General features: G+C 38.0%; 1 protein-coding gene and 2 long non-coding RNA genes across 13 annotated transcripts in view; 1 reads left to right on the plus strand and 2 right to left on the minus strand.

The window, feature by feature from the left end:
- Positions 1-17,449, minus strand: part of ULK4 (unc-51 like kinase 4) — a 246,606-nt gene extending 229,157 nt beyond the window's left edge. For 3 of the 10 annotated variants that reach the window (XR_010829259.1, XM_066992021.1, XM_066992023.1), the window contains exons 1-11: positions 16,936-17,449; positions 14,503-14,656; positions 13,682-13,781; positions 10,389-10,528; positions 8,917-9,079; positions 6,319-6,420; positions 5,430-5,513; positions 4,526-4,601; positions 3,824-3,919; positions 1,992-2,107; positions 1,794-1,866 (exon numbers count right to left, since the gene is read on the minus strand). Coding sequence is in view for 9 of the 10 variants with exons in the window: in XM_066992021.1 (XP_066848122.1) it covers positions 1,794-1,866; positions 1,992-2,107; positions 3,824-3,919; positions 4,526-4,601; positions 5,430-5,513; positions 6,319-6,420; positions 8,917-9,079; positions 10,389-10,528; positions 13,682-13,781; positions 14,503-14,640 (1,088 nt within the window). In the remaining variant the exon portion in view is untranslated. Of the gene's footprint in view, positions 1-1,793; positions 1,867-1,991; positions 2,108-3,823; positions 3,920-4,525; positions 4,602-5,429; positions 5,514-6,318; positions 6,421-8,916; positions 9,080-10,388; positions 10,529-13,681; positions 13,782-14,502; positions 14,657-14,819; positions 14,842-16,935 lie in introns of those variants that run through there. The other 7 variants (XM_048075821.2, XM_066992020.1, XM_066992022.1 and 4 more) reach the window with 6 other exon arrangements.
- A 425-nt stretch (positions 17,450-17,874) lies between these two features.
- Positions 17,875-24,231, plus strand: LOC125184234 (uncharacterized). The gene is made up of 3 exons (XR_007167918.2): positions 17,875-19,765; positions 21,325-21,529; positions 22,019-24,231. It is a non-coding gene; the product is annotated as an uncharacterized lncRNA (long non-coding RNA).
- Positions 24,232-24,244: 13 nt separating this feature from the next.
- On the minus strand, positions 24,245-25,723 carry LOC136790058 (uncharacterized). 2 transcript variants are annotated; one of them, XR_010829260.1, is made up of 2 exons: positions 25,379-25,723; positions 24,245-24,987 (listed from the first exon to the last, which is right to left on the minus strand). It is a non-coding gene; the product is annotated as an uncharacterized lncRNA (long non-coding RNA). The 2 variants fall into 2 exon arrangements; XR_010829261.1 differs by having other exon boundaries at positions 25,360-25,723.
- Positions 25,724-26,574: the final 851 nt, after the last annotated feature.

The raw sequence follows: 26,574 nt of genomic DNA on the forward strand, positions 1-26,574 counted from the left end.
AGCAGGCTTGTTTTTCAGTCTCTTTAAAAATCCTTTACGTTAATTAGAAAACACAGAAAGGAGAGACCAGAACGCTGTAGTTCTGCAATTTTAATAAAGCTGCTAGTGAACTCTTTTGTGGTAGAATACATTAATTTAAATTTTAAATGTTTAAAATCAACTTTGGAATTATTAAAATTAGCAGGTCAAGAAACACTGGTTTAATCGACACCTTTAAATGAGTAGACATTTGCAGAATCTTGATTTGCAGAAAGTAATATACATATTCAGTTGCAAATCAGTTTTTTATTAGAAAAAGCAACTAAATTAAAAATACAATCACAAGACAAAATTAAAGATACTCATTGAAATCAAAGATCAAATGACTAATGTAGATCCCATTTTTAACCATATTTTGTCAAAAATTGTATCTTATGTAATTTTGGACAGAAAATTTAATGGGCAAAATGAAGTGGTGCCTAAATATCTGGTTGGTGCCTAATGGATCTGGTTGGAAGTTTAAACAGTCTCACTTCCTAAATCAAAAAAGCATGGTTTCTACCTAGGAGACAGAACAAATTATTCTAGGTTCCCATATACTTCATTTATCAAACATTTTTCCAAACCTAATTTGCTTTTATGTATGTTTGAAAGACAGAAAATCTTACCTATTTTTCCAGTTCTCAGTTTGTTTCTCAGGTAAAACAAGACAAGAAATCATTGAACCAAACTATTTGAAATGAGTAAGATCTATTCCCTTTGCACATGTAGAAGAAGCTACCGCTGTCAAAAGCTGATTAACCACCTTGACAGTTGAATAAATTCTGGTGCCAAGTGACAGGTCAGGAACTTCCTTACACTTCAATGCTTTAAAATTTAAGCTTTAAGAAATTCTATCATTCAAGCAAAGAGTAGAAACAGAATTAAAAATTCTACTTATTACCTTTCTTCTTTTTATTATTAAAATAAGTGTACTCACCATAAATAAAATATATTGGTCTTAAAAGTACACTTTTGGATTATATGGTTTTATATCAAGTGTTTGTACTGCCGTTGCAGTCTGTATTCTCAGCAAATCACTAAGGCAAACAACAAATGACATTCTGAATTGCTAAAAGTATGGTTTTATCTCATTTTTACATTTTTCCATCACAGCTGAGTAATAATATTTTATAAAACCAACTGAAATAACTGGAAAAGTAGACATTATCATGCATAAAAGCCCTATTTCAGGTTACATAAGAATCTTGAAAGAGTGTTTCATTTTAAACTGAAATATTTCTACTTGATGAGGACAAGAACAAAATTTGAGAGCCTCCTTGGCTTGTAAATTAGTACAAATTTCAGAATCACACCTCAAGCGAAACATATCACTCCAATCAATCACAATTTTTTATTTAATACCCAGTGCAGTACTTAGTAAATACCAACAGCTTGTGATGAAGAGCCACCGGCAGAATTTATTAATGCATCTTGAGCTGAGCATTTATTCTTTCATATCTAAAGTAACCATATTCAAGGTATTCTCTCATGTCTAAACAAAGAAATAAGTTCTAAATGGAGTCTTCTGTTTAGGCAAACAGTTAAGAAAAAAACAATTTCATAAAGCCATAAAAACATTGCTTTAGCCACACACCTTGTTTTAACTGGTCTTCAAATGCACCTTAATATTAAACTGTTGATAGAAAATTCAAAAGGAAACAAGGAAACACTGTAACAAATCATTACAAACAGAATAATAAAGTATCTGAATAGACAGGGGGAAAAAAAAACGACTTTCAAGGGCCTTCTAACTATTGCTTTGGTTTTCATACCTGAGAAGAAATATGGATTCATTTGATTCACCATCAACTGCATTTTTGGGGCGCAACTCAGTTGGATTTTCTACTGAAAGAGAACATGAAGTCATACTTGAAGTCAGGAAGAAACAAAACACAGGAAATAAGCATGTTGGTAAGACTGACAAAATTCATGGGACACACAATGATTCAAAATAACACAACAAATATTACCTATTTTGAAGGAATTGCTTTGTAGCTTAATATCCGCTGTAGAAGATGACAGATTTTTATAAGCCTCTTCTGGCTCCTTGGTACTCCAAGACACAGAGGATACTGTGTCTTCATTGCTGTTTAATAGGAAATATTAATTATACAACTTAAAAAAAAAAGAAATCAGATGGATCATATCTGTTATTTATTGGAATTATTAACATGCAATTTAACTGTCACTCTCATAGATCAGCATCCTGTTGTAATATCTGTTATAAAAACTTTTTATACTAGTGGAGGCAACAAAGAAAAATAAGTTTCTGGCAAGTGACTTAGAGAATACTAAGAAATTAAAAAATTATTTTTGAATTTAGTAAATAAATTTACACCCCAAAATAATAGAGCTATAAAGAAATATTAAAAGCTTTAGAGACCACTAAATTTTTACAGAAAAAAAGTCACAACCACCATACTTTTAATAATGAAGTCTGTAACCTAGATTTAGGTCAATAAAAACTACCTTTTTTAGCTTTTGCTTAAGGATTGACCTGGCAATTAATTGCACTTTGTTTTTTATACCCGTGCTATTCACATGGAACTGGGTCATAAAACTTTCATCTTCATGAAGGGTCTCCAGAATATCTAATATTAATCTCTCCCATATTGTGGAAAAAAAATGGGCCTCATATTTGGAAAGGAAAAAGTAGACAACTTCTTTTCCATGTCAAGCCCATCTCCTAGGCTTGCTATATTTGTCAATTAGTGCATATCTCTGTATATTTCAGAAGCCTTAGGAGACCATCAAGAGTAAGGTCAAAAGATTCTTCTGTTCCTCTGAGAATTCCTCAAAGAGGAACACTGTGGTGGAGCTTGAGCTAAGTCTCACTAATACCTTGAAGAAGTTCCGACTTTGTGGTATAAACTTTAAATCTTGATTTGTTACCTGCCTGTTTGGAGAAAGTACTAATGAAATGAAAAGACCAAGAGCAGCATCCCAAATAAGAATAAATATTAGTAACAAAAATGCTGCAGCACTGGTACCAGAAATAGGTATTGAACAATGCAAGAGAGAATTTTTAAAAAATAGATAAAATACAAAAGCATTCAGCATTCTAAAATAAAACTATTTTCACATTTGTTCCCTGGATGGAATCTAAAGCATCATTCAAATATTTAGAACTACAGATCATTAAAACACACCCTAATTGGAAATTAAAAAATCAAAAGCATCAAGATAATGGACGTTTGAAGAAGCCTATTTAATGTATAAGCCTGTTTTCATAAAAGGGTTGGGTGTTTCCCCATATATAAGGGTATTACAGATTTAAAAAGAAAACATTAGATTTAAAAAGAAAACATTAGATTTACTCTATAAACAAGAAATATGGGTCAGCTGCATTTGCAAGGCTGAAACGAATCTAAGACTGTATGGATTGTTTTTATGATTAAGCTTAGAACATCACAAAACCTAACAAAAAACTTCAATAAAAGAGATAAAATTGACTCACAAGGTTCTAGAAAGGTTTTTGAAGAACAGTATTAGAAGTCAAATTACCGAGCATCTTTGTTATATGAACAATAAAAATAAATAAAAATGTTAATACATTCTATGGAGAAAGGACTATTGAAAGCAACAGGTACTCTAATACACTAATAGGATAATGCAATTTCTAAGCCTCCCAAATTGTTCATTGGATGGAGTAAAATTTCATTCATCAATTAGTTAACAATATGAAAATCCTAAGCAAAATTCAAAGATTGAAATATTCACACGAAAACCACAGGAAAACAAACAAAAAAGAAGTAAAAATATTGGTTTATTTGTATGCAACATCTGTTTGCACATTCAGTACCTTAAGCTTGGTCCCCGGCTGTCTGCAGAATCACCATCCAAATGGCCAAGAGAGCCCTTCCAGAACGGGTGCTGCAACAAGTCTGTCCAATTTAGCCTTTTGAAAAGCAACAAACAAACTGAAAAAGCAACAGCAAAGTAGAGCTACAAACACAGATATCAGGCTAGGTTTAGTATCACCAGGTTCAATGAAGCAATTAATCCCTTTGAGTTGTACTTGGACAACAAATAAGTTTTCTTATACAAGAAACTTTATGCCTCAATTGAAATGCATCATTCACACAACACAGAGGGATGAAGACTGAAAGAGACTGTTCGGCCAATCCCAACATTTAAATTATTTGAACTAACCCGCAAATGATAATCTTACATTATACAACAATTAAGACTTAACACCTATAAATCAAAGCCTTATATAATAGATGAGCCCATTGCTCTGGAATAGCAAAGACATCCAGTTTAAAAAGCTACCCATCATCTCTGTTATAGTTATGTATTTAGCACCACCTACAAAAACACAAAGCTATATTTAATCAGAACATTCTGTATATCTTTGCATGAAAAAGTGCAATTTGTTCTTTTATGAGGATCAAAATTATTTCTGCGTTGTTGTATACAGAACAGTAAACATGTAGTACCATAGCAGTGATATTTTCCAGAGGTGAAAAGACAATGTAAACAACTCATCAATTAGACGCTTTACCTCTTTTGAGGATCCTTTTGAAGCAAGCCATCAAGTAAACTAATGAACTCTGCAGAAGGTTTCTGAGAAGCAGAACCTGCAAACACTTAAGATAAGTATTGGGTAGCAAAACCAACTGTCAATTATGATAAGGTAGGTCAAATCTTTATCTGAAGATAGTGTTAGAACAGTTTAATTCAATAGTAATTTCATCTGAAAAAATGTGAATGCATCAAAAGTTCTAAATATAAACTCTGCATTTCAAAGGATCTTCTGAAGCAGCAAAAAAACAATACTTGGTTACCAAAGTAATTCAATTTTTTATATGCTTAAAAAACCACCCTCCATTATCATACAGCTATTAGCAGAAAATAAAGTAGAGTTGAAAGCTGCTTTAATTGAAATTTACACCAGCCGTGACAGTTTTAAAGGACTATTGTTGCATCCTATTACACAAAAGAGGTTTCCAGAACTCTTAGTTAAATAAGACTCTTGCTTCTGATTCTGAGAGCTCAGAACTATGAAATACAATTTATCCACTTTGAAAACAAAGTTTCCCTTAGAATTGAAAGGAGTAACACTTAACTCTACACCACTGTTCTCATTGCTACTAACTGAAAAGGGACATCAATATTAAAGTGTCGCCATGAATACCACCAATGCCCAGGATGACAGAGTTCAAAGATTCCATCCTGGAAGGTACATTTATTTTTAATTCTTAACACTAAATGATACGCCTGTTTGTCAATAGGCAAATAAACATTCATCATTAATGGAAGAAGTTCTCAGCAAATGAAAAGCAATGGTAACATTCACTTTGAACAGCTAAATGATTCCTGCAATGAGCTTCAGAAGAAACAGTGCAAAGTAAAACCAACTTAAGTATTACTCTGATTTAACATATTTAACAAGAGCAAATTGTTACCCTCCGGTCTAGGTGGCAGTGGATCTTCATACAGAATCTTTTCAATTAACTCAGAGAAGTTGTCTGAGAAGAATGGTGGTCTTCCTACAAACAAACAGAAGATTTATTTCCCTGATTAAGCAGACTTCAAAATGGCTTTCAGGTGCAATGATACATGTTGAGCTCATTTCCCAAAGAAAACATTTAAAGCAATAAACACCTTCACTCTGAATTCTATTTACCATGTTCACTTCTTAACTTAAACATAAAACCTTTCTAAATTCTTCTACCATGAACAGCAGAAGAGGCCAAGGACAAAACAGGTAATAAAGGTGGCTTGAGGGAGGCCACCATGACAGCTCTGTATAAATCAGCAATAAGACAGCCAGCAGAGAAGGTCTAAGCAGAATATGTCGATCCAGCAGTTCAGTGTGCTATCTAAGACTTCAGAACACTGCACTGTAATGGTTTGATGCTGAAGTTTTCCTTCCAGCTGCAGAAAATGCTAAGTTTATCTGCAGGAAGCCTAATGACTAGTTTTATTCTAGTTACAGTTTTCTCCTTCAAAGGCCAGATTAATGCACCCAGAGTTTAATATTGAAAAGATGAAAACATTACACTGCCAGAATGCAAGTACTGCTGCAATTTCAAACAGTATTTGAGGAATACAAGTTGGTTAATATTGTTATATTTAGATCTCATTCAAAAGTAGAGTTTAATAGTATTACTTTAATTGATTGCTTGTCAGAGTCCCATATTATTAAGTACATTTAATATATTCTTCAAGAAATCTTTCAAACCTGTCTTAATTCTTCCTTAACTTCCCTGGAAAGTAAACAAGAATTTATACTGGGAACACAAAATACATTTTCATTACCACTGATACTAAAGAAATATACAAACTTACAACCTGAAAACATTTCATAAAGTAAACATCCCAAGGACCACAGATCGCTGGATTTAGAAAAGTCTTCTCCCTTTATTGCTTCTGGAGCCATGTATAATGGATTGCCTACAAAATACAGTATATGTAACAAATTCGATTCAGCATCTATTCTGTAGAACACTTAATTTTCTCTCCACACTTCAGTGAGTTAGGGTTTATCTTCACTTAGATACAAGAAAATTGAGACACCAAACATAACTTGAAAGTAACTTCCTCTTATACCTTTCTTAAATTATGTAGGATTACAGAAACTATTTTGTTGTTTACTTCACTCCCATTAACCAACTTGGTTTGTGCTATATTTTTCTAATACAATCAATGCAAAGAGTGCTTTGATATACCTTGACAATTTACACAGCCAAGGAAATTGGGAATAATGTTAAACCAACATAATTCTCATGTGAATAACAGAACTGATTAGGTTATATCCGGTTTTATATTTAAAAAAATATATACTAAGACATAAATTTCCATAAAATTAGAAGACTGCTAGAAAAACAAGGTAGTCAGTAAACTGGTCTAAACTAGTTATACCTATTTTCACACATTAAAACATTATAAAAACATTACATGTCAGACTATGGCAGTTAATCCAGATAACCCTAATTTGTTTTGATATAGAAAAAAATATATGCAGTTCCTATTTCTACAGCAGCTTCCAGCTAAACATTAACTAGTTTCTCCAAAATCTCTATAAGAATTACACAAACTCAGCAAAAATGTAAATTCCATAGTCCTTTAAAAAGCTTATTTTGGATTCTTTTGCTATCAAATTTTTATTTATTTTTTTAAGTGACAATAGGTCATTAACCATACAATTGAAAAAGCTGTTCTGAAAGGCAACAGGAAAGAGATTAGATTTGTATTTCTTCCTGAATAAAGATCTGGTTTTGGTCTTAATATTTTTAGTATGTGCTTTCTGCAGGAGACGGCAAAGTATTGAGAAAGCTCTCTTTGTTCCCACAAAAATATTGCCAAGATTTCCATTGTTCCATATAACAGTAACTGCTATGACACATCATTATCTTGGAAATAGAGGTCTGTGAGATGCTCCAAAACATGAACCATTGAAAGATTCTGAAGATTAAAAACAAAAATCTGAAGTTTTCTTATTTGCCATGGCATTTGCCATGTAGTCCATTTCCATGAACGTCTCTTGAATTAAAACAAAGGAACTCTCATAGTTGAAAAAGAAACACTCTTTCTTAAAGGAATGCTCTTTCTTTGGTATCTTTAATACCAAAACAGTCAGACCTCAAACTAGAAATAAAATGGAACACTGGCATCAAAAAGGATAATTAAAGTCACATGTCAATAAAAATCACAAAAGCCTATCTCTAAGTTATTATTAAATGGATACCTAACAGCAGTGCAGTCTCCAATTACAGTAGCAGCAGTTCTGTGTAGTACTTACTGAGTTGTGTATACTTTTAACATAAAGTTAATGGAAATTACTCTTAGACCCTATGGAGTCTGCAGCACTTTTTTTTTTTTTAATGTATATGCTAAATACTAGAGATACAAATGTCATCAATTATGAAAGATAGCTTAAGTTCAATTTCCAGCGTTTTTAGTTAGTTTTATTATTTTTGTAATCCTACAACTTGTACTTAGTTGATGATACATGAAATGCATCAAGGACCAAAGGTATTTCACTGAGTTATTTCTTTTAATAATCATTACTTTTCATCAAATAGAACGTATGATTTAATCTCCCTTAGCAAACCCAAACACAATTAATATTTTCAATTAATTAGCTACCTTGAACCATTTTCAATCTCATTCATACTAGTCTTTTTTTTTTTTTTAATGTGTATAAATTTCAGTCCTATTTTTTCTTTTTCTCCAATGAAAAATAAATCAAGAACAGTTTATGAGCTAATGAAAACTTGTTCAGGATACAGAAACAGTTTGTACATTAAACTCTACTGCTGGGATGTGATGTCAGTTGCAAAAAAGCCTTTGAAAAGTTTAAAGTTTACAGGCTGTATTATATTTATTTAACAATCATCTATGTGTAAGGTTCAATCCAAAAATAACCTGAAGTCTATTTAGAACGAGTAGGAAAGGTAAGTAATTGTTAATCTATCATATAATTTATGACAGAATGATATTCTTCCAGTTCTTAGTTAAACTGTCCTTGTAAAGTTTAGAATTATGGCCATACACCTGTAAAACACAGTTTCTCTACTTCCTATTCACTCACGAGTGTTGTTCCTTCTCCATGTTATAATCCCTCCAAACAATCTTTAAGATCAATTTTTTTAGTTTTAAGCCTACTTAAGTAAATCCCCACATGCGGGATATGTAAACCCTGCTTACAGAAAAGTTACAGATGATGCTTTCCATTGCAAAGACACAGGCAAGCACAGTATTTACAAACGTCCACCCAACAGAATTAATTATTCAGTTTTTCCACGAATTTAGTAAGCCCCAACAGAATGATGATCAGTTACCTTCTTACAAAGTCTCCTCTCAAAATTATTTATAACAAGGGCTTTTTCCCCGCTTTCATTCTGGCCCTTTGGTTTAAAACAGTTTTGACTAGTAAAAGTATCATACCTCGAAGTCTGTTTTTCACGTATCTTTGTGGAGTGCTTTCACTGCCATCTCCTCCTGCTTCTTCAGATGAAATTAAAGCAAAAAGCTCTTCCAGATTTTCACCATCTGCTTTAGCCAAGCAAAAATTACTGAATTTCAAAGTACCAGGTCCTTCCAGCAGGATCTACAAGGATCAACAGAATCCAATAAACAAGTACCAGATATTAACAGTAGTGACTGCTGGAATTTCCAATATCAACTAAAAAATTAAAAAACATAATCAAATCATTTAAGTAAAGAGATGAATGATCCCTTTCATATTCTTATAACCAGAAAATTTTCTAAGCTCACAACAGAACCATCAATGGTTCAACGCACATTTTTGTTTATTTGTTAAATCGAAATAATAATGATGTTACTACAGTGAAAAAAAAGAGAGTAAAAGTAAGATGTGTTGTAAAGTCAAAGGATAATAAAAAGAAACACTGTCTTCTCTGAGGGAAGGAAAAAAAAAAGTGAATCTTTCCAATTTGATCCAGCAGAAAATTCTAAAGATTTTGTCTAACAAACGTGAGAATTTTCCCCATGCAGTCACTGCATGGAGACATAATTAAAATAAAGGTAATTTCCATAATTAAAAACTTCAGAATCCCCAAAATATTGTTTGAAAAAATTGCCCATTTAGTCAGACTGGAGGAAAAAGTCTTATTTTTGCACATTATTCTGTGTTCAAAAGACTACAGTTTTTACATTTTATTTTTTTCTTTTCTTCTTCAGAAAAATACAGAGGCATTACGCTTTATTTATGTATTCATAACTACTTACTGCACTTCGACCCACAAATGACAAACTGAGTACGACTGTGCAAGTTTTACAGAAAATTCAGACACAAGGGCAACTTCACCACTTATAGGTCAAGATCAAAAACAGAATTACTGTTAAAGCAAGAACTTTTGATCACAGCTACATTCACTTTACTATCTAAATTAAAACCATGAACTTTGACTGAACCATATGTAAGTTCCACGTTGACACTCAAAGACAGAAATTGCAAAGATTGGTGGTTTTATGCAAGAGAAAGATGATAATTTAAATGGCATTTGGAAACAATTGAGAAAGTCATTTACAAAGAAAGTTAACTTTACTCTCTTGTTAGCATTTTCTGTGACTTCAAAATATTCTGCAGCATGACAGAGCAGGTATAATAATGAGGTTAGGGCCCTAGGATAGAGAACTAAAATCCTTGATTAATTCAGACCAGTACATCAAGCCAAAAAGAATCTATAGTTCTATCAAATTTAGAATACAGAAATAAATCAATTAGATCATAAACTATTCAAGCTCTTTTCTTGTCTTTACATTTATTACAAAGCTCAACTGGCCTCCAACATTAGATGAGCTTCTCACAAACAGTACAACAGGAATAATGATTAACACACTGATTGCATACAAGGTAATATACAACGTCCACTATAAATAATGCTCCTTGTTACCTTTCCAGGTGTCAGTTCACAGAAGATAATTCCAAGATTATGAATGTGGTGTAAACCAGTGATCAAGTCTACACCAAATTCTCTCACTACATCTTCAGGTAGATGTTCATCTTGAGCAATAAGCGATTCTAGAGAACCACCTGAAATATGTTTACACATGGTCAGCACGGGAATTATTTGTGCATATACAGAAAAAGCCAAAGACATTATACATACTTCTTCAAAAAATGTCAAGCAAAAATGGTTACCAGTATTTGTTAAAAATATCTTGAGATTATAAAATAATTACAAAATGTACAGAAAAATCTATTTCCAAGATTGTGACAAAAATCTTAAGTTTGACTACAATAAAATTGAGTGCAAGACTTTAACAACACTTTCATGTTGTTTAATTTTGCAAAGGAAACACAAGGCAAAAAAGAAATCCCATGAAGTAGTGCATCATGTCCCAGTGTGATAGCACACATGGGTTTATTCAGACTCCTTTCCCAGATCCCTGCTGGATGAGTTAAGAGAATAAATAAAACCGAGAGCAGGCTATCAACATCTACGAACAAGCACTAAAACTAATGACATGGAATTCCTCACTAAGTTCTTGGACAAAAGAAATAGGGGTCCAGAGGTCAGCATCATCCAACAGATGTACTTTGTTTGTTCTTCACACACGGTATTTTTACATAGTCCTCTTCTTCATTCTTGTGTGCTTCCGTTCTTCACTTTTATCCTTTCCTCTTTTTGGTTTTAAAAAATAATAAAAAATACTCAGGAATGAATTTCCACTTCTCAGGCTTCTTGTACAAATCCCAGCTGCCCAGCCCAGCAAGTCCGCTCACCTCTCTGGACTTCTCAACAAAATTTTCTTCTGTGTCATTACAAAATCTCCACTCTCCTTCTTCACTAACTTCTGACCAACCCTTCCTCCATTTCTGATCTGATTACACCTACAAAGCATTGCAAATATCCCTCACACGTCTTCTACCACCTGTGTCCCTCTCCATGCTTCACATTTGCTTTCTATGCTTTTCCCCACTGATTGTTACTATTTCTCTGTCCTTGCTCTTCGCCCATCACCTACTTCTCCACATCCCACTGATTCTCAGGTATGTCACACACATCTCATTTGAGCCATGGCTGACCTAACTCTTCACAAGACTTGGACTTCTCCTAATTACCCATCTTCTACCAGTTCATTGCTCAACCAGTCTTTCTTCTTCCTGTCCCAGTCTACCATCCTAAATGCCACACTCCCATCTTCCCAAGATCCCATTCCTCTTCCATATTTGTCCCTTTACACCTGATCTGTTTCCCCAAGACCCTGCATTGTATTTTGTGAATTGTCTATGGGTTTCCTGGATTATCTATCACATACGTTAGCCAAATCATGAAGATTAAAACAAAATAAAGACAAAAACAAGTCCCTAAACAAAAACACGGTTTAGGAGAGCTTTCCATAGAGAAGGATAATATACCAAATCACATAACAGATTTTTCTAAGCTTTTTCCCCCTCCCATCCTTTGTTTAGTAATTTCTTTCAGTGAATAGTATAACTGTAAGGTCTTTCACCACGGTATTCTTCAAGTTATTCAACACTGCTGAATCTTAAAATCATCCAAAATCTTTCTTACACTGTTTAGTATATCAGTCATACCTTTAAAGTCAACCCCATACTATATAAGTAAATATAGCAAAGAATTTTCCATCATTCTTAGTTACCACTTTTTACAATGCATTTTAGAGGGCTACATAAAGAATAGTCCCATAATATGACCAAATATACCACGAGAAAAAAAAATAGTGAAGCCAGCAACACAAAAGTATGTTGCCTCTGGTAACAGAAATTCACTTGTCATCTTGAAATGAGCGAGAGATCGTCCACATGTCAAAAGCAGTTTTCAAGGCTCTATACAGAATCAATAAGAAATTCCTATCTTATTCCATTTACAGGTATACTAGCTCCGAGACACCCTCCTTTCAGCAAACTGCTGACAAAGAATATAGAGATTCCAAGCAGAATTTGAGACGGGTCAGACAAAAGCTTTATTAACTATGCCTATAGTGAGAGAACATTCAGGAAGCTTTTACTTCTCTGCTCTTCCATTCTCTGCCAAGTGACAATGATGGAGAGATGGCTCCTGATGTTCCACTTCTATATGCCCTACCAGTATTATCTTAGCTCAGAAGTGGGGGTTGGACACAATCACAGACTGATAGCTTTTAGTCAAAGGAATGTTCTCTTAGTTAGGACAGACTTCTTAGCCAGACATCTCAAATCTTAAATATTAATAACTTTACAATCACACTGCAATACTGCAAGATAAAATACATAATAATTGCTCTAACTGTTCTTAATGAACGTCTGGCTGTCTAATAACTTATATGCATGCCAGTAAGACTAGGCAAATAGGCCAAAGCTTCCAAATCAGCAAACTAACTTCACTTCTGATAATTGAAGGAATGATCTGATTATTTTTCAGGACTTGTAGCTTCTCCAATAATTTCTGGAAATAGAACTCTGGATAGAAAAAAGGCAGTGTGCAATATTGACTCTTACTATGAAACAAATCCCACATATGAAAATCTTAACTGGAATTCTTTTCTTTCCACATAGAGGAAAGCATACTTTCTGAAGTTTAAAAAACGCTTTAAAACCTTTCTGTTTTAACAGATTGACAAGAAACTATCAAAACTCAGTGAATCACTTAATGCAGTCTTGGGTTCTCAACACACCCAAATGAGTATCTTAACAGAAGAGCCAAAATAATTCTATTGAACAGGAGAAAAAAAACAAACAACAACAACAAAAAAAACTTACACAGAACTGCCCCTTGATTAAAAAAAGAAGCATTTATACAATGTCAAGTCACTTGTAAAGTATAACTTATTCACTCCTTGCCCTATTTATTATGGTGTGCTAGAAGATCAGAACACCAAAGTTAACAGTCATTAGAAATCTCTTCTCAAGTAAAATTTTATATCACTACCCTCCCACTACTCACAATTTCAGTTCCCCTGAGTAGACCCACCCCTTAAGGTAGTACAAACTAAGATTATGTCACATAAATTAATATTTAACATGATACACTGTGAAGTAGAAGAGAAATACGACTTGAGTGGAATTCTAAAAATTTTCCAGAAGCAAATTTTTTTAAGCATACAAAAATGTATCCTACACGATACATGATTGTTAACTTCTTTCAAAGACCTAAGGGAGCATTTGTTGTAGGAAAAACTGTTATAAGAAATCTCTTACAAATACCTGTACAATATTTTTTACCTTCTGAGTTTATCTTACCTGTGCACAATTCCACTACAAGCCAGAGATGGTTGCTTGTTTCATACCATTCATGAAATGTCACTATATTCTTGTGTCGGATTTCATGAGTCAGACGAACCTAGAACAAAGTTCTTAACATTCTTAATGGAGAAAAAAAGGATGTATATATGAACTGTAGGGGTGGTTGAGACAATACAGCTTTACTCTAGGTCAACTACTCATTCTTGTATCTGTTCCAGCAGACAAAAGATTTAGAAATTAATTTCTAACTGTAAGATTTTAATTTTACATGTAAGTTGAGGACATTTAATTTTCCCCACAGACCTTGCCCTATTTAACCTGTTTCAAAAATATGGGAAAGTTCCCCAACCACTCAAATACAAACACTGTAGATTTGCAAGCACTATTTAACTTCTCTGCATCATTAAAACCATAACAGACTCCAAATCAGAATTTGGGATCAAACTTACATTTCGGCTTTCTTTTTCAGTGAGAACACAACTGTGAGAAAATATGGTTGGATGTAGTAAGAGGAAATAAATGTATGAACACAGCGTTTTTTGTTGTTTTTTACAAAAGGTTCTCTGATGTATCATAGAAACAGTAAGCGTGTAAGCATGACTTTATGCATGCGATTTACACAATAAAACCTGATGACAGAAATAAACACTTTAAAGTAAGACTCTAAGTATAGGAATTTGAAATCTTAAGAAGCTGATATAAATGAAAACAAACTCCATGTAAACAAGCATTTGGTGTTTTTCTTTACTATCACCTGTGCTACAAGAATTTTTTAAGCTATATCTTTTCCCAAATTTAGCAGGAAAAACATTACTTACCCAGTTTGTTATTTCAGCTCTTTTGCATTTATCAGTGCAAAGAATGGCAACAAAATTAATTGTCCCCTTTCTTCTTCCTTTATAAACAACTGTCTTCTTTCCTCTTCCTATCTCTTCATACAGAATGAAATTCTCCATGCTTAAGGATGCTTTACTGGCAAGGGATTAGAAATATGATATTACTTTCATAAACAGACAAACCTTTAAAGGAAGAAAGCGGAAGCATTTAAATTTAGTAATCATTGATGTACTGCATTTAAACACACAATTCTTAAAAAGAGGGAATGCATACGTCCAGAAAGATCAAACATAACTACCTCACAGAAGGCCTGCTCTCAGGAAATCTGATCAGAATTTTGAACAGGTGATAGTATTTTCCACTTCCAAAGCTCTTTACGCATTCCACCAGTTACAGATGGGCCAATAACTAGAGATTACAAATAATTTACCAGTAAATAAAATTCTCAGTTTGGAATCAATTTTTAAGTGCTACATAAAACTGCTAGCCAAATGAAAATATTCTAAAGTGAAAGCATTACCAAATAAGATAGCCATTTCTGCCCAGGGGCACACCAGGTACACATTCCCCTGCAACTTTCTACCACGTAATTTAACCCTTCTAAATAATTTAATCAACATAACTGAAAAAACACAGGAATTAGTATTGTCACCAATACCACGCTGCATGTAGTTTTACCAGTTATAGGAGTCAGTGTTAAGTTATTTTCATGGATAGAAACTACTCAAACAAAAGCTGTGTAAATTTGTTGGCCAATGTTGCTTTGTGGGAGTCAACAAGTTCCACAACAAAGTTATAATTTAGCTTATAACTCTCAATTTTGCCTCAAGAATTTTATGTGCTTTGTGTACTGAAACAAATGAAACAAATTCCAGAAACAAGATATGCTGCTTGCTAGTACTCAAATGACCACCCTGTGGTAAGTTCTTCCAGCTTGCGGCCAACTCAGGTCTTTCAATTACCAGCTGAATTACTTCTAAGCCATTTGAAGTTGCTTGCTCTCATCTCAACACAAATTCTTCCTTCTCATTTATAATTTTTTTTTTTCTCCCTCAACCAGGCCAGTTCTCAGTGCAGTTACCTTAAAACCACAGTAAAGCTGCATCTTGCAGCAGGCAGCATGGCAACAAGAATCACCAACAAGGACGGAGAGGAAGGCTGCTTAAGCGGTACTGTTGCCAAATGCCTAATTACAAACCACAGATTCAATTTTGCTCCAACTCTTTCACGAGGAGCTATCAGAGCTCCTAGACTGACAAACTGAAGACCAAAACGAGACCAGAGAATTCTCAAGTCTTCAGACAGAACTTTAGGTAATTAAAAAGAAAAAAAAAATCATTGGACAACACTAGACAACACATTGTCCACCACTGAAATCTCAGTGAAACACCTCAGAAGCACGCAAAACAGCAGGCTACGGGTGCCATGGGAATCACATTTGCTCTGGCCAGCAGAATGCAGGACCAGGACACCAAGAACACCCAGTTCCAGAAGCATTCCTTCTTCTCTTGGTGAATGAACGGCCAGAGCACTCCCAACGGAGCCACACATGCAGGCCTGAGGCCTCCTGCAGCCCTGACACAACTTGAGGCCATTCCCTCTAGTCCTATCACTAATTATCTGTGAGAAGAGGCCGACCTCCAGCTCCCCACACCTTCCTTTCAGGCAGTTGTAGAGAGCAATAAGGTCTCCCTTGAGCCTTCTCTTCTCCAGACTAAACAACCCCAGTTTCCTTGGCTGCTCCTCATAGGACTTGTGTTCCAGCCCTTCACCAACTTCGTAGCCCTTCTCTGGACATGCTCCAGGGCCTCGATGTTGTTCTTGTAGTGAGGGGCCCAAAACTGAACACAGGACTCGAGGTGCAGCCTCACCAGAGCTGAGTATATGGGGACGATCACCTCCCTGGTCCAGCTGGCCACACTATTCCTGATACAAGCCAGGATGCTCTTGGCCTTATGGGCCACCTGGGCACACTGCTGGCTCATGTTCAGGCAAGCATCGATTAGCACCTCCAGATCCTTTTCCTCTGCATGGCTTTCAAATCACTCTGCCCCAGACCTGTAGCACTGCACGGGGTTGTTATGACCAAAGTGCAGGACCCAGCACTCAGCCATGTTGAACCTCAACCCGCTGGCCTCTGCCCATCAACCCATCCTGTCCAGGTCCCTCTGCAGGGCCTTCCTATCCCCCGGCAGATCGACACTTCCCCCCAACTTGGTATAATCTGCAAACTCGCTGAGGGTGCACTCAATTTCCTCATCCAAATCATCAATAAAGATATTAAAGAGATGGGCACCAACACCGACTCGTGGAGAACATCACTGGTGACCGATTACCAGCTGGATTTCACTCCGTTCACCGCCACTCTCTGGGCCCGGCCGTCCAGCCAGTTTTTAACCCAGCAAAGCGTGTACCTGTCCGAGCCACGGGCTGCCAGCCTCTCCGGGAGGATGCTATGGGGGACCGTACCAAAGGCCCTGCTGAAGTCCTAGCAGCCGTTGGTTCTCTCGCCCCTCAACCGCCAGCCATCAGGCGGCGGGCGAGCAACACCCACCCTTCCCGGGGGGCCGCAGGGCCCCGCTCCGCCGCCATCGGCCGGCGCCGCTGAGCCCCGCCCGCGGTCCCGGAGCCTCCCATGCCCCGCTTTGGGGTGGAACAGGGGTGTGTGCCTACAGGGAGCTCCCCGCCACACGCCACACAGAGGGAGAGACACCGGCACAACACGCCAAGAGGCTCTATCAGCTGCTTTATTTCTCAATATTTTTATTAGAGTGAGGAAACGCCGCAAAGCGCCAAGAAGGGCTGTCCGCTCCCCCCGCCGCAGCGCTCGGGTCGTCGTCGCCGCGCGGCCGTATCCAGGAGACGGGGACGGACGCCGGAGCCGCCATTGGAGCGGGGCCGGGGCCGCCGCGGGTCCCCGGATGTAGCCGGAGCGCCGCCTGGTTGCTAGGCAGACTCTAGTTGCTCGGCAACCGGCAGCCCCCCCACCCCCCCACCCCGCCCCCCACCCCGTCCTAACGGCCCCCGAAACAAATATTTTTTCAATTTTTTTCTGTAAAGTGGAGGTTTCACGTCATTCTTCATCCTTAGGTCCTTCCCCTCCCCTTCCCTTCTTCCCCTAAAAAGTATATACCAAGTCCTTTTCTTTTACATTTAGCTTTTAACAGCCTTTGGTGTATCTCCCCAAGGTGAGCCGTGAATAATTATTTTATCTGTTGTCCCACTTCGCCCTCGTAACAGTTTTGAGCCCATCGGTACGTTTCGACCTGGTTTAGTGAAAGAAACAGTATCACAGAATCACTGAATCACAGTATCCTCAACAGGACAAGTTAAATAATAGTTATAAATAATAGAAATAAATTAAATTCAAGGACCAGTATCCTTAAACAGTCGGTGTTTAAGGCAGGATGATGACCAATTTTTTTTCGCTCTCACCATAGGAAAGATTTCAGTATGTATGTAACCCCTCCCTAATACTGGGGTAAAAAAAATAAGAATAAAAAAAATAAAAATATCCCTTGACACCCTACTTGGGAGAGGGCAGCTGGGAAGGTGCCAGCTGTAAGAGACATACCACTTTTGCTTCATACCTCCTCAGCCACCAGAGGCTGTAGCCACAGAGCAGAAACCTGGAGGAACTGAAGCTTCCTTCCCTCAGCTTGCCAAACCTTTTGTCACTGTTCAGCTGCTCGCAGGTTTGGCAGGGAGTCTAGAAAAACGGTAAGAGGTCAGGGCTGAAAGCAGGCTTGATATATTGAATATCCATATAGAACTGGCTGGGCTGATAAGAACTGAAAAATATCATGTGTATGTTCAACAAAAGTGCTCATTTCTTAATAATTTTGGATTCTGTCCCATTTTGCAGCGTATGTTTTCAGCAATTAGAGTTGATCTGTAATTGTCAAAGAAGCTACAGTTTTGGAACTGCACAAGCATAATAAATTGTCCGTTTCTTTTTTAATGTAAATGAGTAGTTGACTAGATATAAATAAACAGAATACGTACATAAATGTCACCTCATTTCTTTAAGTCGGCAAAAGAAAAGTACGCTTTGAAGAAGGATTTATTTAGATTTAGAAAGCTGTATATTTTGTCTTTGGCTCTGATGAGGATGACCGATATAGGATACTAGCTCAAATGCAGAACCAGTTCCAACAGCAGCGTGCTGGCAGAGCTTAGAAAAGTCGCTTAATTGAATTGTCCCTGCCCAACAGGACAAAACTGAGCCATAATAACTGTCAAATTACTGCCTTTGCTTTAACATTTCTAGTGTTTTTTCCTGCGTACAGCTTTCTGTTAAATTAGTCCAGGTTAAGGATTGTTTTTATGCAAGAGGGGAATTTGTGGGGAATGAGCTGGTATGAACTTTAACAGTCTTTTGAGATCTTCACATAATAGTGGCCATAGCAATACAGAGCAGAAAGAGAAACACAAACAAAATGCTTTAATAACAAGACAGAGATCCATAGCCTTTCAAATTAAATGGTCTTCATAATGGAGAATGTTCAGTGCAATTAAAAGCACACCCAGGGGACATATTGACTCATACCCCCTTTTTTTTCCAGTTCCTCTTAGTTGGGAACTATGATATTTTGTGTGTTGTTGATACACACACTTCATTATACGTTTGTATCTTTCTCGCCATCAAGATGCGTAATTTCAATATATCCCAGACTGGGTTTTCTTCTCTTTAGTATAACAGTCCCTTTGGTATAAGCTCTCTTCAGAAATGTTACTTGCTTTCTGTACAAGAACTATCTTGAATAAATAATTAATTGTAAATACAAATACAAATCAGAACTGTAATTCTGCAAGTTTTATCATTAGCCCCTTTCTTACGAGTTTGATCTGTTACTCCTTCCGCTGTGTACCTGTAACTGAACATGACTACAAGTCTTTTACTCAGCTGCAGTAAACTTTACTGTGGGAATATTTTCAACATTCAGGAATGGATTGCTAAATATTCTCTTTGCTGTTTCCAACATTTTAATACTCTTTGTGATCTCTACAGCAAACTCGGCTTTGCTTCTTGCCTGGCTATCATAAGGGACAGTCAGTTGTAATCAAATTCTTGTTCTCAAATAAATATATGACCTAATTTAAAGTAAACTGAGATCTCGTGATTAAACCACGTAGTTCAGGAATGCTTAAACACTTCACTGCTCTATCCTCAATGGGTGCTATGGAAGCTTCTCACATTTTGCCTGGTTCCAGAAAGTCTGACTAGTCGCCTGTAATATTAAGGTATGTTTCCATGTTTTACTTTTCTTTGATAAGATCTGTTCTTTAGTTTGCTCTAACACCTGTTGAAGGTGTTATATACTTCTGTTTTATTTTGCCACATGTACTAGATTTTCTCCCAGCTAACAAGATTACTCATGCTCTAACCCATCTTGTCAGTACATGGTGTTTCTTGCTTTCTTTAGGTACATCTATTCCAGACTGACCCCCATTCTCATGAGAGTTTCTGTTCTCAGTGTTTTGGGTATGATGATTCAGTTGCCTGTATATAATATTATGTTCCATTTGCCTTGACAGCTCCATCATTCCTGGGAAGTACACGGGGCCACTTTTCTGGTCTTAGACCATTTTGGCAGAATGATGGATAAGAACATGAGCACATCTTTATCCTGTGCTTTTTATTCTCAGATTCTTTTCCAACACTTTCTTGAAACTAGCACATGCTGTCACTGTTTGAGTAAAACTTTGTGTGCTTTTCTTATTTCTGCAGTCCTGTGGTAATATTAAGTTTCTTGTGTTATGATTTAATCACTTTGTTTTTCTGAGACAAGGCTGCTGTGGATAAGAAGTCAGCTCTATTCACAGGTCCCTGCAGTTGTTCAATAAATTCAAATGTTACAATTTCAGTATCACACACTGATGATGTTTAGGCGTAGCAATGATTTTTAAGATTCTTTGGTAGCTTCTGGGATTTTTCTCTTTGAAAATTTTGTTTCCTCCATCAGAGAGTTTGAACTTTTCACTGTGGAAGGATTATTGCAAAACAGTCCTTGCCAATGTGTTTGTTTCCCTGGTGAGACAAAAACTACCAATGGTCTCTTTTATAATAACAGTATTCTGAATCTCACCTCGCTGGATCAACCTGTAAGGTCAGCAGTAGTGCATGTACAGCATGCTTGTGTTCACTCTTTCTCCATTATGGTCTCTGTGCTTTGCATATGTCTAAGGTTTGCAAGAGATGTGGTATGATAATCTGCAAATTCTAATACTCTCTGAGTTAATACCTTTAAATGTAGGCTTAGTACAAATGACTTTTACTTTCCCAAAATCATTGGGTTTCCCTGGGAGGTCAGCAACTGCTATGTATGTGGTACAGAAGTCAAAAACAACTTAATCTTATTTTTGTTTGCGCTGAGTTTCAGCTACTAATGAGAAGGGGTTCATTGTTATGGAGTACCGCAGTTTCTACCAGACATTCCTTACATTGCATTCCTGACTATCATCGGCAGTGGTGATGATTTGTGAGGCTGGCTTCAGAGCTGGTGTTCTGCAGCTGCAAGGTTCTCTACTAACCTCACTCCCAACACTTAAACCTACCTGCCTGTTCCAAGGCGTGGTACGATGGCTGCCCTTGCTCATCCAGGAAGGCTGAATAGGGCTGGTCAAAATCTTGCTTGTTCCATGACTATCATGCTGTTTATGTAATTTGTAGATTATGTAAAATTATTGATAATGTTTTCTTTTTCTGTGCATTTCAGTGTTCAAATTATTCCTTATTCTTATGCAATATTTAGAGTGTACAGCAGATGCTGTACTGGTTGAATTACTTTCATCTGTTGTAGGTTTAACATGTTGAGAGGACATCACATTTTCTTCAGATACATACAGCAGCTTGGACTAACTCAGGAGTCAAATGCTTTGTTACTGAATAAACAGATTCACTGGTTCAGCAGAAAGCAGGGACTTTTATGTTGCATATTCTGAAGATCCAGGCTGTATACTCAGGATATCATTTGCATCCTGATTAGAATTCACAATGCCTTGAAGGTATTATCATCATTCCACAGAGTAATTTTCATTTGGCTTTGCCTGATTGCGCTTTTTTTAACCTTTTCTTGCAAAGTGCAAGCCTGGCACATTTATCATTATCCCAGTATCTTGCATTTAATTTCCTCATTGTTTGTGTACTTGTCTTCACTTCTAACGCTAATCAGAGCATTACAAACTATTAATTCCAACCTGCATTTCATTAATGTCGAATATGTACAAAACCCCATCTTCTGAGTCGCTGTGTTTTCTGTGCTGTTTATTTTCAGACTGTAAGCTCTACAATAGTGCTTTTTTTGCCATAATTATTATATATGATGTTATATGCAAGACATTTTAAATGAATTTTCTCATTAAGGTCTTTCTACCTTCATTTTATTTGTCTCCTCTGCTTGTGTATGCTTTAGCCTGTGTGTAAGTTTTCAGATTTGTATTTAGTCGCTCACTTACATGGTATTCTTCTTCAAATTATGTGTCTGCTCTTCTTAGGTCACAGTTTCACTAACACTTCAGACCAATGCCATAAGCTGGCATTGCTCCTGCAAAATGCAGGAGCAGGAAAGAAATTTCAAGTATGGAAGCCACTAAACAAAGAGAAAGAACTGGTGCTGACATATGCTAGCTGAAGGAAGCTTAAAGCTCTGAACAAGAAAAACTTTTCTGCAGATTTGATTCTTCCAGCAATGGCTATGTTGCATATTTTGTTGTAAAAACAAACAAACAAACAAAACCACACAATTTATATTAAAGGTTTTGATATGTTTAATTTTTTCATGTCAGTAAGAGAACTTGCAAGATTCTGTGTTTTGATAGATATTCAGGTAAAAGGAATAATGATAGCTTTACAGAAAACACAATTTAAACAAGAAAATATATTGTACATGCAGAATTATACAGACATTTCCTTTTGTATCTTTACAGAGGACTTAGAGCTTTACTTAGTTCATGCTGATGTAAAAGAAGTGTGAGAAATGGGGCCAGTAACACCAGGTGTCAGCAGGAAGAACAAAAAGAGGAAGCACAGCAAATCCTTTCTTCTTAGATCCATGACACAGCTGTAAAAAGATACATTTGTAGGATATGTTTTAGTGATTTTTTTTTCAGTTAATTTATTCATGCCTGTTGGAATTGGATTCTTCTCTGAGATTAAAACCATCCACTGTACAATCATAGCTGCAATTGGGATCTTCAGCTGGCATACCAGAGATTTCTGAAACTGATTTCAAACGCTTTTAAAGCAATATGGTATTCTCTAATTGTTTTACAGGGGCCATAAAAGAAGTTTTAGAGACAGCAAGCGAGGAACATGCAAAGAAAATATCAGCATGCTCACTGAAACGTACATTGAAGTCTTCAATTTTAGCAGGGCAGAAATAAAAGTCCCCCCTAGATATGTGATCAAGGAAGCAAAATTGAGAATGAATGTGATGAACATCATGTGGTGATCAGGAAGAGGGAGGAAATGGAGAGGACAAAGAAACAGAAAGAGCAGAGAAATCTGGGAAACATTTTCTTACACAGTAACCAGATACAGTGACAATTGCTAGCTTCAGAATTACTAGGTAGATGAAGCGAAATAGTGGTAAGAATGCAAAGCAGTATGCTTGTATGCATTATGGTGAAACACACACAAAAAAATTATAAGGAGAGTTTGGTGCAGCAACCACCAAACAAGTGCTTCTGTATCCTGTGGCCAGCACAGGCGTGCATGATGCCCGCAAGAGGCTGGCAATCTGTTAGCCCCAAGTTCTCTCCCCTGACATGCTCACTCCCAGGTAGCTGCTGGGATTCTTCTGTGAGCTTCTGTACGCGGCATCCACTCTCCTGTCTATGCAGGCAGCCTCACTTAAGTCAGGCAAATCTCATCACATCAAAATATGTATTTACATATTGTTGGACACAATGCCTGTAGGCAATTATAGACACAGTACGGACACAGTATATGGTATAGACAAAAACTACTGCTTTTACATCAGGTCATCTGGTCATAGTCCACAGAATAGTTTCCTAATGAAGAAAAGGCATATATTTGCTGCATACTTATGTGAAGTTCAGGTTTCCTTTAACCATTTATGATAGTAAAACTGGCTAAATAGCTGTCATTAATATGCTGTGTATGCACAGACTAATTTTTTTTTTCAAATCTGTCATATTCAACTAAATTCAACTACAGCACACAAAAGTATTTGGCCTATTTGTGATTCCTGGACTAATTTCAGTTTCTTACAAGTAGGTTGTACATTAAATCTGCATGCTTGAAAATACTGTATTTATTAAAAAAAAAAAAGTAGGATTGTCTGTTTATTTTGCTTTTGTTTGAAAACATCCAGTCTTATTTAAAAAAAAAAAATCACAATTGTGTAAAAATCATCTAAAATATTTTAGTTTAAAAGCTATTGCATCAAGGAACTATAAGGAAGAACAATGATGGGAATGTTAATGAAATTTTAACTCAATTTAAATTAAATAAAAGCTTCTTCTTGGCCTTTGTTTATGTATACACAGTGCATGTCATTGCCACTTGTCCCACCGTGAAGGATTTCTGCTCACTCTGACAAGACCCTTTTCAGTCTCAGCAGTACATCTCAAGTCCTTGTTCCTTACAGGTCAATTGGTTTTTCTCTGCAAGAAGTCTCCAATCACGCAGACTTGTTTCTCTCTGCTGTTGGTGTGGACCTTCACTTTTCTACTTCTTGGTTTTCCTTTTGACCATCCTTTCTGTTTTGTTTTGGTTTTTTTTATGTTGTTGTTGTTTTTTTCAGTATTGGATTTTGTTCCTGGGCTCAGGTTCCATGATGCCTCTGTTGTGTGTCTTCTTCTGGTTTTGTGGAACTGAAATCTCTTTTCTTTTTTATCCCTAACAGCCTATCTTCACTTTTCTTCTGCTTCTCATTAACATTCTGCAATTCATGGAGCAAGCTCTGTTCCTCAAAACTACTTCCCTTTCACTCTACAGACCCTTCCTCCTCACTACTCTCTTGGGCTTATGTTACAACTAGTGGCCTGCTGCTGCTTGAAGGGTGGCTCTGCCCCTTGCTTGCAACCACACAGTCTTGTTCTTTCTCTTGTGCAACCTCTGACACTCATCTGACTGTGTTGTTAGCTGTTTCAGGAATCTATCGGAAAGCTATCCTTAAATCCTTCTGATTTAGCTTACTTATGGGCTAACCTTGGGGCCACACGTACAGGTAACCAGGCACAAAAAAGCAACGCAGCGTGCAGCTGAGGGTGAGAGGTGGAAGGGACCAGCCTTTTAAATGATACATAAGCATTACATTTCCTAGCAGTAACATGAAGTTGCTATTTTAGGGATGAGTTAAATGAGACTTCTGAGATGACGTAAGAGTGCTGTGCTACCAAAGGGATGGGCTTGTTCCTCCCAGACAGTTTCAACTCTTCCTTTATACTTACTCCTGATACTGTTACGACCTTAGGGTGAATTCATTTGGTTCACTCATCTGGCAGAAGACAGACAAAGAAAAAAAATAAATTAGTTTTCTGTCAGGTTTGTAGACTGAATCACTCACTGAGGAATCAGCAGAGGCAGCCCCCAGGAAGCCCAGGAGCATGCGGTTCCTCCACAGAAGTGGAGAAGAGCAGGCTGCCTCTGGGTTGACTTATGTCCCACCTAACTGCACCCACCGGCACCCCTGGGGGCTGCTCTGAGGACAGACTGACTGTTGGGCTAGGGCCTGCGATTTCTGCATGCTCCTTGTAACGTTGTCCCCTGTTCTGCCACCCGGCACATCTCCCTCTGTGTCTTTGCATCTGTAAACCTTTGGGTCATTTCTGATGGGTTGTTCAGGGTCAGACCTTGGATTCGTTTGTACCTATTTGAGGTTAACATACATCCTATGGCTCCTGAATCCTGTTACCAACACGGCTGCAATGTCGTGAGACACGGTTCTGGTCTTCCTCACCGATGAATAAAACCTCCTCTGACAAACGGTCCAGCGAGCTGCAGAAGCATCAGGATGTTTCTTCCTCTGTTTTTCTGTGTTTTATGACCAGACCCACTAGGCACCCGGACCGAAGCTCTTCTCTGTAGGTGTGTCAGTAAGAAGCCTCACCCTTCGGGGTCATAGCGGTGGGAGCACAAGGCACCGCAACACCCCACGAGGGCACGGCCAAGACCCCTCTCCCCACTCCCCCCACAAACCCCCTACACCACCCACCAGGGGCGCCCACCGCCTCTCTCCCTCTCCCCCGCAAGCCGTCCCTCCCCGCGCAGGGCCGTGCCGAGCCGCCCCGAAATGGCCGCCGGGGGGCCGCGCTGCGGCTGCCGAGCCCGCCGCCTGCCAGCGGCCGCCCCCTAGCTGCCCGCCCCCGGCCGGCACGGCTCAGCGCGGGCCCCGAGCGGCACCGGGGAGCCGAGGCACCGGCGGCGGGCAGCGGGAGGGCTCATGAGGCGCTGCGGGGCCCAGGGCGAACCACCACCACCACCACCACCAGCAGCGGCGGCTACCGGGGACCCGGAGCGGGGTGAGCGAGCGGGGAGGCCGAGTAACGCGGAACGGCCCGGCCTGGGGCCGCTTGGGGGCCGGGGGTGGTCGGGGGTCCGGGGGGAGATGTGCGTGTGGCGCTGCCTTCGTGGCAGGGTTGCCCCTGCAGGCCGCTCCCGAGGGGTGAAGGTGCTGGGCAGGGCGAGCATCGCCGGTGAAATGGGGCCTGTGGGGGTTATTTATGGGTAAGGGGCTGCTGCCAGCCGGGGGGACCCCGCCAACAGGGACGGCTCTGGTAGTCCCCGGGGAGGGACCTTTAAGCGCTAACGTGGCTTTGTTAGCGGTGAGGATTACGGGTATCTCTCGGAGGTATGCCTCTGTGTGAAATGAACGAAGGATTCCATTGTATTTTTTAGTGAGCCTGAGGTCTCCGTGTCTGCTTTGCTTTGGAACTGACCGCTTTGAACATAGCGCTCAGATAAGCTTATTTTTGGGTAAAATTAGCAAACAGAAGGAAAAGTCTGAAAAAGGGAGCATCTGTTACAGGGTAGTAGTCCAGGCTTCTTTGTACGAAGTCCGCCGAGTGGACGCTATCCTGGAATC

This window comes from Anser cygnoides, chromosome 2, assembly GCF_040182565.1.
Source record: "Anser cygnoides isolate HZ-2024a breed goose chromosome 2, Taihu_goose_T2T_genome, whole genome shotgun sequence".
Classification (NCBI taxonomy): Eukaryota; Metazoa; Chordata; class Aves; order Anseriformes; family Anatidae; genus Anser; species Anser cygnoides.